Source organism: Nipponia nippon, unplaced genomic scaffold, assembly GCF_047370975.1.
Source record: "Nipponia nippon isolate SJK-2023a ecotype South Korea unplaced genomic scaffold, ASM4737097v1 scaffold_3, whole genome shotgun sequence".
Taxonomy (NCBI): Eukaryota; Metazoa; Chordata; class Aves; order Pelecaniformes; family Threskiornithidae; genus Nipponia; species Nipponia nippon.
In genome coordinates this window covers 16,792,035-16,808,145 of record NW_028262347.1, presented here as the reverse complement: position 1 = coordinate 16,808,145, position 16,111 = coordinate 16,792,035, and the positions used below count along the sequence as shown (strand labels likewise).

Genomic DNA, 16,111 nt, shown 5'->3' with positions numbered 1-16,111 from the left:
TCATCTTCAAGTATCGGCTTAAAAGTCTTATAAACTTCTCTAACAAATTTGCCTGAAGTTGTATTTTTCAGTTCTAGCTCAGTATGACATCCATATCTACCTTACAAACTTAATTTTCTATGAACCTACAATTACCTGATGAACAGACTCATATCTCCTGTACAGTACCGTACTAATTAGTAGTTTATCAAGATCATGAGGTAAAGAAGTTAATATTGCTGTAATGTCAGTGGAATCACACTGGCTTAAAACTGGTGAAAGTGCCAAGTCAGGCCTCTGGAAGTTCTCTCGCTCATTGCCACAGCACAGATGAAAACTAGTTACCCTGTGCAGGTGTTAGACCATACAAGTCCACATTATCTAAGCCAAGAAACATACATCCCTACTTGATAAAAATTTAACGAAAAAGAAAGAATTGAGCCAAGAACTATATATTCCCACTTGATAAAAAAATTTAAAGCGGCAGAAAGAATGGGTCCATACCCCAAAGCAGTTCTTCATACCCTCTCCTGTCCTCCACAGCACAGCTGTGGAATCCGTTCCCAACTCACTAATGCTGAACATCTGCACCATTGGTTTACGGTATCCTCTTGCACAGCCACCTTCAATCACATTTTTTCTCACCACAAAAATACAAATGACTCCTAATTAAAATATCTACTAATATAATTTTATTTCGTTACTCAATTGCTCCTGCACATGCACACGCACAGAGTTCTCCCGATGTCTGGATTCCTACTTCCCAACATGACTGTCTAGGAGGCCTGGATCAGCCATTCCTTCTCACCTGCGTGGGCCAGGAAAGACAAGTGTGGCAGATGAGTTACTGAGGTTCGAGTAGTGCTACTTTAGTACTCACACTTCCAGTTCCCCCTTCTTTGCACCAGTGCAAGGAGTGTGGTTTCCCTATATCTCAGTCCAAATGAAGCTCCCTCATAGTGGAAACTTGGGGATAAGAAGCCATTGCAGCTAGACAAACTGAAAAACTGAATAGTTCAACTGTAACAAAGTGGTCCGTAAGAAGCCCCCATCACACCTAGCATGCGCAGTTTCACTTCATGTATCCTGCAAAGAGCCTCTAGGAAGAAAAGCAGAAGTAATACAAAAGCTTGAGACAGCAGGCTAACAGGCAGGCCAGGCTTGCCTTCATCCAACTGGCACACAGCCATAGGGATTTATGCCTCCACAACCCATCTACAACAGTCACACACACAAATCAATACTCATGGATGAAAGACACAAGGCAGCATATGACCATGAGCGGAGGCTCTATTAAGCCAGCCAGAAACAGGTTAAGATTCTAGGTAAGGAAAACCAGAAAACACACACAGTCCCTTAGAAGTTTCACCATTACAGGGTGAATTACTGAGAATTAACTTCCAAATAGATCAAACATAAATATTCTTAACAGGTGGTTCAGATCTTACATACAATCAGTAATCTTAATACAATCGGTATTACAGAGGAGACAGGCCTGCTGGTCTTGCACTATGAGGAAAAACCTTCTCTGCACTGCTGCGTTTATAAGCTCAGAGCACTGTTTCCTTCTGTGCAAGGGAGTACTCCACATACTCCACATCTAAGAGGATAACGATTAATCGCCCAGATAGTACTTGGGTGTCAGGCAAAGCAATTAACTTTGAATCAGGGAGAGGCCCTGCAGACCGATACAACAGACAGCTTTTGACTCCAGGGAAGGAAGATTCAGAAGTAAGTGGGGAGAGGCAGAATCAAAGTCAAAACGCAAGCTGCATCTTTTCTTACTTTAAAGTCATCATCAGCAGACACAAAAGAAAGCAAAGCAACAACAGAGCTTGACCTAAAAATTATGCCTTGAAACTACAGCTTTTTCAGAAGCACACACACTGTTGAACACGATAATATTTTCTTTACTCTAGGCTAGTAAAACTGCAGACTGGGATCAGGACAGGAGGGAAGCCCTAAACCTGCAGGACAGTAAGATGCACAGAGGCAACCACATCAAGCATACGATATAGACAACTATTGTGCCCTGCCCCAAAGTTAGATTTTAAGATAAATAGTACCTTCTCATCCAAGCTTTCAAAGAACTCAGCAAAGTACATTCCCATTCACTAAAAGAGAAGCTGACATTATTTGTGTAATGCTCTACTCAATGTGTGCCCAGACTTCTGCTATATGCAACAAAGATTTTTTCCAGGAACACGCCAGTCAATCATTACAAGTCAAGGATCTACATTCTGTGCCTTGTTTCTCCTCCTACCCAAGAACTACATGCAGCACAAAACCAGACTCCAGAGTTCACCTCAAAATATTACCACAGTGATTGAATTCCTGGGCTACAACAGCATGAATGCCCATGTACAACATTTAGTCTTTTCTACCCCTTTCTTCAAGATCCTGAAGTTGTCCGGGTGGTTCTGGCTTTCCACTCGTACCAAGCTGTTCCAATGTGAATTGGACTGGTGAGGTCAGCAGTGCCTATGATTAATGCAGGAGCAGGGAGTCTACGAGGCGAAAGACTTAGCTGCTGAACTCTATAGTGAATAAAACCAGATTTACCTTCTCCCCTCAGGCAGATTCCCCATTCCTGTGCTGACATAGCTACTACTGACCTCAACAGTCCAATAATCAAGGACCTGTGAACAAACAAAAAAGGTCACTTATATGCAAACATTTGCTAAAGTGCATGCTTAAAGTACACACAGCTTTGGTCTTAACCAGTGCTTCCTCCATGCTCACTGTGCTCTACTTCATCTATTACCACACTGCCTTTCTCAGATGTTAGGCTCTCCCCAGGATCCATCATAGCTCCAACCAACAACGCTAAAAAAAAAATTAACCAACCAAATAAAAAGAACAACTACAAGAGAGTCCCTTCGATTTTATCTCCTTAACCTCACAGATTAAACAAAACTTCCTAGGTGGGCAGCTACAAACAAAAAATTAAGTTCAAAATAACAGTTACGCAGAGTAAGTCCTAATACAGCTAGGAATAACAAATATAGCACATTGACCTGAACCTTAATCACACAAAAAATACCATAAGAAGCAGCACTTCTCTCCTACTATCACACGTTGGACAAGTAGATTCCAAAGGAGCACCAGCTCTGACTCGAGGCATCTGACTTTGGGATCCTGATGTACCATCCTCCATCAACTATACTACAACTTAGGCTCCCAGCTCTCCCTGTTCCCAACTGCACTCCAGTTAGATGTTCAAACAGGCAGCAAAAACATTCCCTGCCTCCAACACCTCATGTAGGCTCCATGCTTCAGTTATCTTTCTAGATTTCTGAACTTGCTCCAGCCTCATTGCCGTAGCTTTCATCAATATATTTAGTTATCTACCACTTTTCCTATAAAAAGCTTGTATTAAGTATATTTATTAGCTTCAGTACACAGCTTTCACTGCCAGCTTTCTCTGGGCACCTTGAAGACAGTAGGTTTTTTTCCTTCCATAATTCCCTGATAATTTTTGCTGTTGAATGGCAGAATGTGAAGCCTATGTTACAACTGCCAGTTCAGCAGCACAAGAGAAAACTGCAGTGTGCTCAGAAGCTAGTTGTCTTCAGCGCCAGGATCATCTAACTCTTCCTTAAAGAAATTACTGAATCCTGACTGCCTATCCATTTCTGAATGTGCAGTTGAAGAGAGAGTAAATCAACAACTGTATTTTCTCCAGGTTAAGTACTACCAGTTCCTCCAAGATTAGACCTGTAAAAAAGTAATGGGCCATACCATTTGAATCTTTCATAATATTGGTTAAAAAACCCCACAGAATCACAGATAACTACCAAGTATTGTAGTACCATTACATGCTTTGGACAAGAATCAATGGTAATTTAAGGGAGGAAAAACAGAAGGATGAGAACAGGAGCTCCCCGTTTCCACCAGTTGGTCTGGTCTTGCTTTGGAGGCTGAAGTGCATCGCAGGGCATGGGAACAGTGCTCCTTCTCCCTTCCCACTCCTCTGGGCAGAGCAGCTCTGCGCCAGTGCTGCACTAGGGAAAAGGAGGAATACCTGTAGCTCTGCTCCTCTCTCGCCCTTGGAAGTGGGACAGATGCCACAGCAGGACCTGGCTGAACTGAACTGAAGGCAGTTCAGAGCAGGGCATGAATCAAAATTACTACTATCATTTTAAATACTACCAATACCGGACTTTTTTTTTTTCTATTTGATTACAATAAATGTGATTGACAGCTTATGAATGATAGCATTGCTCTGATAGTAATGTATCAGCCGTAACAACATGAATTCCTTTAATGACATTTACTTAAGGTCACCTTCATGTTTTCATGACTGTGTCAGCATGAAGAAAAGACAACAGTCAGACAGGAACAAGCAACAGCTCGGGGGTGGGGGAGGAATCCTACATCCACCTATTCAATAGGGGTGCAATCAGTTCAAGATGGATTCAAATTTCAAATTGTTGGTGCCTTCAAGTAGGCCTAAGTTCAAAGGTCTTACCTGGTGAACCAAGAGTAGGAGTGCTAAAACTGCAAAAATACACCTGGAAAACTATCAGAAGTCACTAAGCAAGGTAGATTGTTCAAGGCTTTCTGGCGTCTCTATGCCATTCTGGCACGGAACAAGTATTTGGAAGAAGGAACAGGAGACAATTTCTTATGAGTAATCAGAAATTAAAGACCTCCTTCCATTGGCACGTGCCAGCAATCACTTCAGTAGATATTCCTCTCAGAGCAGCGCTCACTGGAATATGTTCCCAATTTACAAGACCACACGCCCCACAGCATGGGCAATACAAAGTGCGTAACACCAGGCAGACTCTTCTGCTCTTTCCAACTTGGAACGCACTCCCAAGGGTTTCCAGGGTACGACAGGGAAGTAGAAGAGCTGTGGCTAAACACAAAGACATCCCTAATACTTACTTACTTCCAGCTGCTGGAAAATAATCGTCTCTTCCCCAAAGTGATTATGTCCATAGGCACATTAAAACCACAATTACTGGTTTTGCTTCCCTGAAAGCTTGCAAGAGAAGCAACAGTGGAGAAAACCATGCACATGAGGCTCCTGACCAAAGGAAAAGGGAAACGGAACGGTTGTTACTCCTCGTTTCTATCCAAGACAGAAAAGGTTAGCCTCCAGAAACTCCCACTTGTGGGAAAAGGCTGGAAAAACGCTTGCCTTAGGGCTCCCACTTATGGTATAGGCTTCTAAAGCTATTGAATTTTGTCTAGACTATGAAAATAGTGATTGGCAGGTGAATCTAATTTTGGATACATGTTTTTGTTTACAGAGCAGGTCCTCCACCATTTCTGGCATCTTCTGATTTTGCGCCTATCTCCTAGAGATCGACAATCACTTCTTTACTGCCTCAGAGACAACTGAGCACGCAGCTGTATGTGCTTGGCTGGCTGTTGATTAGATCAGAGAGCTCCTCAATGCCACCAGTTGGCATGAGACCTGTGAAAACTCAGACCTTCCCAAATACACGGTGATGAAGAGACCAGACAGTTCTAGATTTTAGGCCTGAAGCAACTGCATCCCAGGGAAACCCCACTTCTCCCTGAAGACCGCTCAGCCTTGCAGAGTGCCTGTCAGCCCATGTGCTAAAAGCATCAGGTATCACCGAGGCTTTCCACACTGCCTAGAAAATTTTTATGCCTTGAAATTGCCTCATCTCTCCGGCGCAGAAGTAGAATGCGCTTGTTGATGTAAAATGCTCGCTAGCAAAGGATGAGTCCCAAGGTCAGTGCCAGGTGCTTCTGGAAAATATCAGCTCTAATGAGAGCCAAGAAGCCTTTCAGATTAGCCACGGAGGGCAAACCTCCTCCAGAGAGCTGCTCCCTTGCTGAATTACACTGGAAAAATCAGGGAGGGGGGAAGAAAGTTCAGGCAGAGAAGCTGGGGTAACAGCTCCTGAATATACTCAACTGGAAGACCCATCTCTAGGGGAGCAGGGAGAAGACCCCTGAGGAACAACTAAAGGACAGGCTCGAGGTAAAAAGTTGTATGTATCAATAAGCATACACTTTTTCTTTTTTTTTTTAACCCCACAAAACTGATTCAATGTCTGAGCCCACTAACACAACAGCCACACAAACAGATGGCTGAACTCCCAGGAAAGTCAACCCAGGAGCAATCCCTAGGGCATGCGTGGGACTTCAAACAAGGATTCGCTGCTTGAAAAGCAAGAACATGAGAAGGAAGTCTGTCCCCAGTTGCAGAAGAGGCAGGCACCCTTGCTATTTAGCCAAGTAAGAGACCAGAGCAAGGGGTAGGTGGGAACACATTTGCTAACACCATGGCTGAAAGCATGCCATGGCCTATCCGCAGCCAGCCAGACGCGTGGCAGGCTCCAAGGTCACGGCGTGATGTTTCATCCACGCAGTCAGCACGTCTGTAAGGGACTTTCGAAGGAAGAAGGGACAGACTCCCTGAGCTAAGAAACCCAATTTCAGTGACTGGGTATATAAACAGTCAAAATGAGAAACCACCTACAAAAAATCCACCTTCAGAACAGGCATTTGCTTTCAGTAAATCCTTAATAAAACCACATCTAGAACCTCCAACAAATCAGAGGAAGATGAGAAAGGGAACGAATAGGAAAGTGTGGTTTTTAAAGCTTCATTTCTTCAATCATCGTAAGCAAAATACATTTTAGAAGAGTTTGCATTCAAGTTGCATCATAAGACCTAAAGAAAAATAGTTTAGCTAAAGCAGTGAAATGACTACACACTCATCCAGAGCTGTGTTGCACAAGATCTCTACAACATATTTAATAACTGTTTCTCTTGCTATTTGTTCACAGGCATAACGATTGCAAAAAGAAACCAAAGGGAGAACTCTGCTCCCCTGATTTTCAGTGGTCACTGGTTTTAGGCTTTCAGCAGCTCCAATGACTATCCCACCCGACGCAGCCTCTTCACAAGCTTCACACCAGCAACACTGATTGTACAGGTCAGATAAGAAAACTCAATTTTTCACCAATGAAGACTCGTAAAACAATTTTGCAAACAAAGCTATCCATCAGGCCCGTTATACCTCGGCGGTACCACCATGCAGCACAGCCACAGTCATCCAGTTTGAGTCCAGCCATCTTAAGTAGAAATCATCAATTTTCAAGACTTCCGTAGGATTTGCAACCCAAAAGTTTACCATACTTTCATGTAATAATCCCTAAGATTCGTAAAATACTACGTTTTAAAAGAAATTAATGTATTTAGAAATACAATATTTTCTATAAAAAGCCACTTAAGAGCATACAGCTGCTATAATTAATTATCTTGAAGTCTACTGATAATGAGATAAGGAAAAAAGATAATTTAAAAACCCCCTTCTTTTCGGCATCTACTTTCATTGGGTTTACTTTTTCCATTGCTTCTCAGGATACAACTGGCAAAGTACATACTAGTATGCTCAGAATAAAAATTAAGTGCATATTCTGACAGCGCACAGCAGAAGACAGCAGCCAGCACTTTGAATATGCTGCCTGGACTGTCCTCAGATGTCCTGCCCTGTGCCTCTGCTGATGGGACTGGTATAAGCCTCGGCCAAACAAGTCACTCGGATCCAAGAGTTCCAGCTGACTGATTTGCTACCTTTAACATCATGGTAAGTGGATGCCACTGGTCTCTTGTTCCTGTAGCAAACAAAGCATTTTGAAAATAAGCCCGCCTATGGTGCTCACATGAATTTTTCAAGACAGGTAAGGAAACACTTGTGTTTAACACTGCAAGCTTCCTTCAAGTTGTCTTTTTATAAGGAGCAAGAGGATCGGAAAAGTTTCAATTTTATGTCACATATGAACTGGATGCATTGTATTTTTTCAAAAATGAACAAAAATACTTAAAATACAACAGGAATTATGTTTTGATAGAACAGTTTGACCAAATACAGGGAAAACTATTTTACAAGATTCTCATCTTTGAGAGACAGAAAATCAATTTCAAGGTTTAGGAACTATAGGAATTTTTTTTTAAGTTAAGCAAAAACAACAGCAAAAACCCCAAAACAAAAGTAAAAAAAAAAAAAAAAAAGAAACACCACCCTTATGACTTTAAACAGTTTCCAGAAGAATCAGAAGTCCAAAAATTCTCTTAGATATAACTCTGTGTGCTTAATACTTTATTCTGAAATGGTCACTAAATAGTTGCCAAAGGTAACAATATTTATGTATAAATTGCTGATCTTTTTGTATTACACCAACAGACAACACAGTAATGGAGTCAGTGCTTGTTGACATGACGGTGAACTGAGCATAGCACCGTGTATCCTGTCGAACACACACAAAACTAGAGGACTTCAAAAGATACGGTTTTTCATCTTAATGTACTCCTGGTACCCTGCAAGACCACAGCTCCACTCAGAAGCTAATGTATCCTCCCAGACGCTTTTGCAGAAGAACAGATTCAGCTCTTAAGATGCAGAGATCCAACCCTGGGCACACACTGTAACGTCAGTAGCTATAGATCCTGGAAACTTGGGTGAGCATCTCTGGTCAGTGGCAGTACAAGAGTCAATTCCAGCTACGTGGCTATTTGTCTCTCCATTCCCCTCCATCCCTGCTGCAAGCTTATACTAACAAACCACTGTCTCTGGAGGAAAAAATAGCCAATGAATCTCTGGATTGAAAATCACGAGCATCTGCCAGAAGCAGCACAGCATATTTGGGGGCTGAGGGTAACTTTCCCCTCCAAAATGCACTAAGGTCTCCTTTAAAAAAATCTGGTGGCCGCTCACTTATAAAAACAGACTGAAGCTTTAGAGCTTCCCATGGGGGGCTGGGGTGGGGAGGAGATTAAGCTGTAATTTTTTCCAAGATAAAAATACACAGCACCTGAAAAAGCTCAGTAGTACGCTAAAAAAAAAAAAAAAAAAAAAAAAAAAGGAACAGCACACGTCATCATCTTTAATAGGCAACAGGTCATACCGGTTATTTTCCAATATTTTCACAGCATACATGGTAGTCCAACTGATACGGTGGATCTTTACTTGACCACTGTAAAGATAATACAGAGCTGGTACTACATGATGCAAGTCCTTTGGTTAAATTTGGTTATTTCTGTTATTTGCTACTGGACCTTACTGTCAGTAGAAGCCAGTCCATCAGGGGAGCCCTGAACCATATGTCAGCGCTTTTCATTCCTGCCTAATTCTGTGTACAATCTTGTTCCCTCTGCTCAGAAAATGACCTACATATGCAGTAAAAAGATGCTACCAGGAACACTACATATGTCACATTCAAATACAGCCTTCAAAAAAAAATAAAATACTGCAGACATTTTGAGTACAAAGCAAGCACTGAGCAGCAGGCTCACATTGTGAAGATACATCACATACCAGCAAAGACGGGGGTCAGAGAGAAGAGAAGGCACCTAACCAGTCAGCTGTCCATTGCATTGCAGACCTAGTAACGGAGTGCACGCAGTAGTCCCAAGAAGTAACTCTGCTTTCACAAGGGCTTGGGTAGCGTGTGCATTAAGTAACGCCTAAGCCACACACTGAGTAAGAAAACAAAACACTGAAGAGCTGATCATTAATTGAGCACCATCTATTCTGCATGCTGAACAAGACAGGAGAATCTAATCATCCAGCTAATGATTGTACATTAAGATAGAGATCAACTCTGCACGAGCAAGCTTAATTCTGCCACTTCCTGAACCCTGCGTAGCTCAAACAGCATTCCTTCTACAGCTGGTACATAAATGTTCTTGAAAAAGTGATCTGAACAGCACGCTACCTGAAACACCGTGCCAATGCCCACGGACATCAGCTGCAGGCTTAAAACCGTCAGCATCCTCAGGTGACAGAAGGATAAACTGCTCCCATCGCAGACTGGTGAGCCGTTGAAACACATCTGGTCAATGAGTTCAGGCAACAAAGTCATTGTAAAATTAGGACATTGGACTGATTACAGTCTAAGAAAGCACTGACTTTGCAAACATAGCTATTTATTATTATCCTTTCTAGTCTCTATTACGTTTAGTCTCAGTGCTTACTCTACTCATTCTCCACCTCCCTTCTCACAGCAGCAGGTTTTCAGTAGAATTACCTCTCGTCTACAGCCATGCCTAGCTCTAACCTTTGGTGTTTCAGTTCTGGCCTTCGGACTTTGGTAGGACAGACCAAAGATGAGCCGAGTGAAGAACCTGGCTTTCCTGCCAAGCGTGCAAACTACAGCAGCCAACACAACGCAAACCTACGCTGACGCTCAATCCCGTACCAAGTGTGGTCGGTCACCCTTCAGCAACAGGCTGAGGCCTTTAGCATTATCAGATGTAAAAGGTCCAAACATGCTTTGTACCAATGACGTTTTTCCTAGCTAAGCACATACAAAGTGCTACCGAGCACACGCGGTCCAATTTCCTAAACGTTTGAATTTTGCCCACATTTGTTGTAATGGATATCCATCCAAATGTTGCATTCCTAACACCAGGCTCAGCCAAATTCCTAGAGTCAGGGACACCAGAGCTGCTTGGGAAGGGGCGGGCGTGGGGGAGGGAACGATGGCCATAACCTTGTTCTTAAGCCATTTTGCCTGAAGTTGTCATGAACAATGTATTTAGAAATTCAGACCTGAAAAGATCTAAGCACATTCTAAGCTAATGCTGCATGTGGTTTCCCTTTTTTTGCATTCCCTGTATTTTCTATTTACACTGGGGGGGAGGAACATAACTGTTTCCAACCATAAAAATCTATTCAACATTTGCAATAAAAGAGGATTTTGGCTTGTCCTTGAGAGAAGGTCTTTATTTTCCAGAAACATCTCCTTCTGTCGTTGCTGGGGAGAAAAGGAGAGTTTTGCTATGTCAAAACAGCTCAGTGGAAAATGGTAAGAAGCAGACAAGACAGACAAGTGAGAGATGTTACTCATTTCAGCATATATCCTATGTTTTTTATCCTTGAAAGTTTAACTGCAGCCCTTTATAAATCACAGCCACAAGAAAAATGGCCGTTTTCTCACATGGACACAATTAACACAGATCCGGCCTGTACCAGCAAGGGCAGAACCAAGTCCCAAGTAACCATCACTGCATCTGCTTTTACAGCACCACAACACTGCCTATAACACAGTAATTCATTTACTAAATGCAAGCAAACACATATCTCTGGAGTAGATCTCTTGATGTGCAATTGGCAGACAGCTACAGGAAAGAGACCTTGAAAATGTATAAAATTATACACAGTTAAGAAGTTTTTACTGGTTTGCAGGTAGGAAAGCATTTCATAACCCTGCACCATTGCACCCGTACATTTCAGCAGTTTGCACTGTCACTGAAGCGTCACGTTACTGAGCGACCTCCTTACACCAACGTTAGGCAGCTCTTGCTCGCTGTGGGCAGTAAAATGATAGTCAGAGGGCTCCAAGAGAAGAAAGGCAAGAAATTGGTTAAAAGTTCCACCAATTTCTAATGCCTTCGTGAAATTACCCAGACTCCCTCTGGTGGGGGATTTAATGTAGAGATTGTTGCAGTTTGCTGTATGAGAACAGTTTCAAACCACAACATTTTTTTTTCTTTTGTAAAATAAACCTTGTTAGGATTGGACTCCGCGATTCTTGGAGTCTCTTGTGATGCTTCAGTCACAGCAATTTAAGGTAATGCTTTGTTTCTGGCCATAAGCTCCATCACATAAAGAAAAGCAACCTTTGATAACGAGGAGAAAATATCATATTTTTAAATACAAATTAGTGGGTTTGTGCTCCAAAAGACTCAGAACATTTCTCAGTCCTTACTTCAGCTCTCCAGAGCCCCAGCAAAACCACCGTCGCTGTCCCCGATGTGGAAGGAGGCGAAAGAGAGATCTCGCTCCCCAGACCACCCGAGAGACTTACGGCTGTACGAAAGAACAACCCCAGGCTCCCAATCTGCATTTCTGCGTTTTAAATATTAATAATATTAAGCCCTAAGTTTCATATCCCTCCGACAATACCGGTGTCATTTATTTGCACCACTGTGAGACACTTTCAACACGCCTGTCTATCTCTCTACAAGACACAAGAGTCAAGCAACCATCTATCCCTTTCCTCCCTCTTCCCCCTGAAGTTGTCAATGTAACCAGTTACGGTCGACAAAGAACACGAGAAGCTTTACAAACACAAAAAGACATCAAATTTGATATTTTCAGTATCTACCACTAAACATATGTGCTACATATTGCCATCAAAATACCCGTTCTGCCACCTCATAATCAAATTTAGTTTTCTTGTCTCCTGAACATTATAACAAACATTAGCACCACTCTGAAGTCTTGATTAAAAAAAATGCAGGGCGGTAGCACTGAAAAAATGAAAAACCACCACCCCACTCGGGGTAGGAAAACTGCAACCTGCAGAAGATGTCCCTTACTGTACAGGAAAACCAGCATGAGCCCTTTCAAGGATGGAGCCAATTTTATTTCTGACAGCCCTTATTATGACTCACTAACTTTTTTCCTTAATAAGACCAGGAATTGCATCACAGCAAGCGAGTCTATAACAAGCCAGAGAATTCAAAAAATTATTCAATGGCTAAGAAACAGAACTTTGCTCTGTAGAAGAAAACAAGTCTAATTCTCAATTTGTCCTCATGCAACATATTCCTCATAGGAAGGGTTCCAAGATCACAGTAAGAAAGATTTACTTCTCTCTCTCTTTTTTTTTTTTTTTTTTAATACATACGATAATACAAGGACTCTGAATAACCTCATACAGCCCATCCTGGATGATGGGTATCATTCAAATTACTACCTGACAGGATAGCAGCGGAAGAGCAACTGAAATTCTGGGGACATTTAGAATATAGTTGGCACAGAAACCAGTCTCAAAGGTTAGAGGAAACACTCCTCATCACTTGAAGTTCTTTGGGACAACTGTAAAGTTTTATCAGAACCTACAGCTTGCAAGTTATGCAACGCGTATAGGAAGGCAGCCTAAGAGCACCAATTCACGTTCAGTTCTGCAGAACGCTATTAATGAAAGCCAAAGCCTTCCAAAGCAAGGGTCATCTCACTTGACCAGAGAGATTACTACCTCATTTTGTCCCAAAAGCATTCCTTTAGTGCCTAGTGAAAAGCAAAGCTGTGCGGGGAAGCAGAAGAGAGGTAGTTACAGTTCAGAAAGACAGGCACGATCTCCTCCTCGCTCCTGCCTTCCCAGAAACCCCTCAAACGCAAAGCTTGCGGTGCGTGCCGCCGACACTGACAGACCACCCGAAAGATGCATTTGCAGAAAGGATGCGAGACCACTCTCCTCGTACAGAGACCAGGCAGCTCTCCCCTACAACGGGCCAGGGCTACACCACCTGTCAGTAAAAACGAGGACGGCAAGCGCACCCCCCCCCCCCCCCCCCGCCGCGCCCGCCCGCAGACCCCGCTCCGCGCCCCAGCTCGGTCCGGCATCGCCCCCCCCGCAGCCCGGCGCTTCGGACCCCGGGCCAAGGTCCGCCGCTTCCCCGCGGGCTGCCTTACAGAAACGGGCTGCGGGCGAGCGGAGGATTTTAGGCTCGGCTGAACCCGCCTCCCGGGGGAGCCGTTCCCCCCGACGGGACGAGAGCCGGGGTCCCCCCGGGAGCAGGGCGGGGGGGCCGTGCCGCAGCAGGCGGGAGGGGAGCCCGGCGGGGCGGCGCGGCACTCACCGATGCCCAGCCCCACCACCACGCGTCCCCCCAGCAGGGTCTCCTTGTCGCGGGCGGCGGCCAGCACGCCGGCCCCCGCCGTGAAGAGGCCGCTGGCCAGCAGGATGCAGGGCCGCCGGCCGCACAGCCCGTTGAGGACGCCGCCGGCCAGGGCGGAGAGGGCGGCGGCGCCCACCGTGCCGGAGACCAGCAGCTCCTGCCAGAGGGCGTCCAGGTTGAGCTCCCTCTTGAGGAGGAGCAGGGCCCCCGACACCACGCCGGTGTCGTAGCCGAAGAGGAAGCCCCCCAGGGCGGAGAAGACCGACACCACGTAGACGAAGCCGGGGGTCTCGTCCTGCTGGAACTGCCGCCGCGCCGCCCGCTCCAGCTCGCCGCCCGACGCCGCGCTGTTGAGGCTGGAGCACGACTCGGCGGCGATGAGGCTCCGCTCGCCCGCCGCCGCCGCCGCCGCCGCCGCGCCCGAGCCGGCGGACCCGTCCGCCTGCCGCCGCCGCTTCTCGCCCATCAGGTTGCTCAGGCTCCGCAGCGTGTACTCCACATTGTCGCCGGCCTTGCGGGACATGGGACGGCCGCGGCGGCTGCTGCCCCGGCCGGGGGAGGGCAGCGGGCTGAGGCGGGCGGCTGCCGGGCGACTCTGGCTACGGCGGCGGGGCTGCTGCTGGCTGCTGCTGCTGCTGGCGCCGCCTGTCCTCGCCCCGCCCGCCCTGCTCGGGCCGCGCTCAGCCGGGTCGCATAGTCCCCCCCGCCGCCGGACGGACTTGAGGGGAAGTTGCCCGCCGCGGCCGCCGCTCCCAGCGCCCAGGCGGAGCTGGAGGCGGAGGCGGGCGGGGACAGCGGCGAGCGCGGCCCGGCGGGCGCCAGGGGGCGGGCGCCAGGGGGCGGGGCCGGCCCCCCCGCCCCGCTCCGCTCCGCCGTGGCGAGCGCCGCTGCGCAGGCGCATCTCGCGGGACGCGCCTGCGCACTGGGCGCCGCGACGCCGCCGGCCCCCCCCCCCCCCCCCGCTCTCCCTCGCGGGCGGTGCTGGCAAGCGGCGGGGCCGGCGGGCCGCGCGTAGAGCCGCCGGGAGGAGGGCGGGAGGGGGGAAGGGAGGAAGCCCTGGGCGGGTGGGCGCCGCGCAGGCACCGCCAGAGCCGCCCCGCAAGCCCGGCGGCGGCTCCCCCAGGGTGCGGGGTGGAAGGGGCTGCCCGCCCGCCTCCCGGCGCGGCTCGCCGCTCTGCCGGGGGCGCCTTGTCCGAGCGGGTGGCGTTCGTAAAAATCACGGTTAGTTTGATACCTGAGTCGCTTGAAGAGAGACGGCGTTTCACGTTCGCGTTTGTAAAGTGCCGGCTGACAAAAAAAGGGAAAATTTCGACCAGTTGTTCAGAGAGGGACTGCTTTGTTACCGGGTAGAAGAAAAGTTTGGCGCTTGTTCTCATGTTTATACTTGGAGCATAGCGTTTTGATGATTCCGTCTTTAAGCGTGTTTTGGGGGATTGTCACCGGGATGAAGACGGCGATCGGGCCGGGGCAGAGCGCGGGGACTCCGGCTGGCGGGAGAGCGGGGCCTCCCGGTGGCCAGCGCGCGACGGAGGCGTGCCCGCTGCCGCGGGACAGCGGGGAGCCGGTGCGGCCGCGTGCCGGGGGGGGTCCTGCGGGTCGGCGCGAGTGCTGTGGAAAAAAGTCACGTCAGCAGTCGCATCCTGAGCGCCCTCGCGCGGCACGTACGGGACCACCGGGGATCAGGGCCAGCCAGCAGGGGGTTATGAAGGGCAGGTCCTGCTTCACTAACCTGGGCTGCTTCTATGACAAGGTGACCCGCTGAGCGGATGAGGGGAAGGCTGTGGGTGTTGTCCGCCTGGACTTTAGTAAGGCCTTTGACACTGCCTCCCACAGCATTCTCCTGGAGAAGCTGGCTGCTCACGGCTTGGATAAGTGCACTCTCTGCTGGGTAAAAAGCTGGCTGGACGGCTGAGCCCAGAGAGCGGTGGTGAATGGAGTCAAATCCAGTTGGCAGCCGGTTACAAGTGGTGTTCCCCAGGGCTCAGTACTGGGGCTGATCCTGTTCAATATCTTTATCAATGACCTGGACGAGGGGATCGAGTGCACCCTCACTAAGTTTGCAGATGACACCAAGCTGGGTGGGAGCGTTGATCTGCTGGAGGGTAGGAAGGCCCTGCAGAGGGACCTGGACAGGCTGGATCAATGGGCCGGGGCCAACTGTGTGAGGTTCAACAAGGCTCAGTGCCGGGTCCTGCACTTGGGTCACAACAACCCCATGCAACGCTACAGGCTTGCGGTGGAGCAGCTGGAGAGCTGCCTGGTGGAAAAGGACCTGGCAGTGTTGGCTGGCAGCCGGCTGGATATGAGCCAGCAGTGTGCTCAGGTGGCCAAGAAGGCCAAAAGCAGCCTCGCTTGTATCAAGAATAGCGTGGCCAGCAGGACCAGGGAGGTGATAGTGCCCCTGTACTCGGCACTGGTGAGGCTGCACCTTGAGTACTGTGTTCAGTTTTGGGCCCCTCACTACAAGAAGGACATCAAGGTGCTGAAGGGTCTAGAGCACAAGTCTTATGAG

The 16,111-nt window shown here is 47.4% G+C and overlaps 1 protein-coding gene across 1 annotated transcript in view; it reads right to left on the bottom strand.

Annotated features, from left to right (window-relative positions):
* The window catches only part of SLC2A13 (solute carrier family 2 member 13), a 165,702-nt gene extending 151,282 nt beyond the window's left edge, over nt 1-14,420 (bottom strand). The window contains exon 1 of the mRNA XM_087765967.1: nt 13,561-14,420. Within this exon, the coding sequence (XP_087622093.1) occupies nt 13,561-14,122 (562 nt within the window). The 5' untranslated portion in view covers nt 14,123-14,420. The remainder of the gene's footprint in view (nt 1-13,560) is intronic.
* Nucleotides 14,421-16,111: the final 1,691 nt, after the last annotated feature.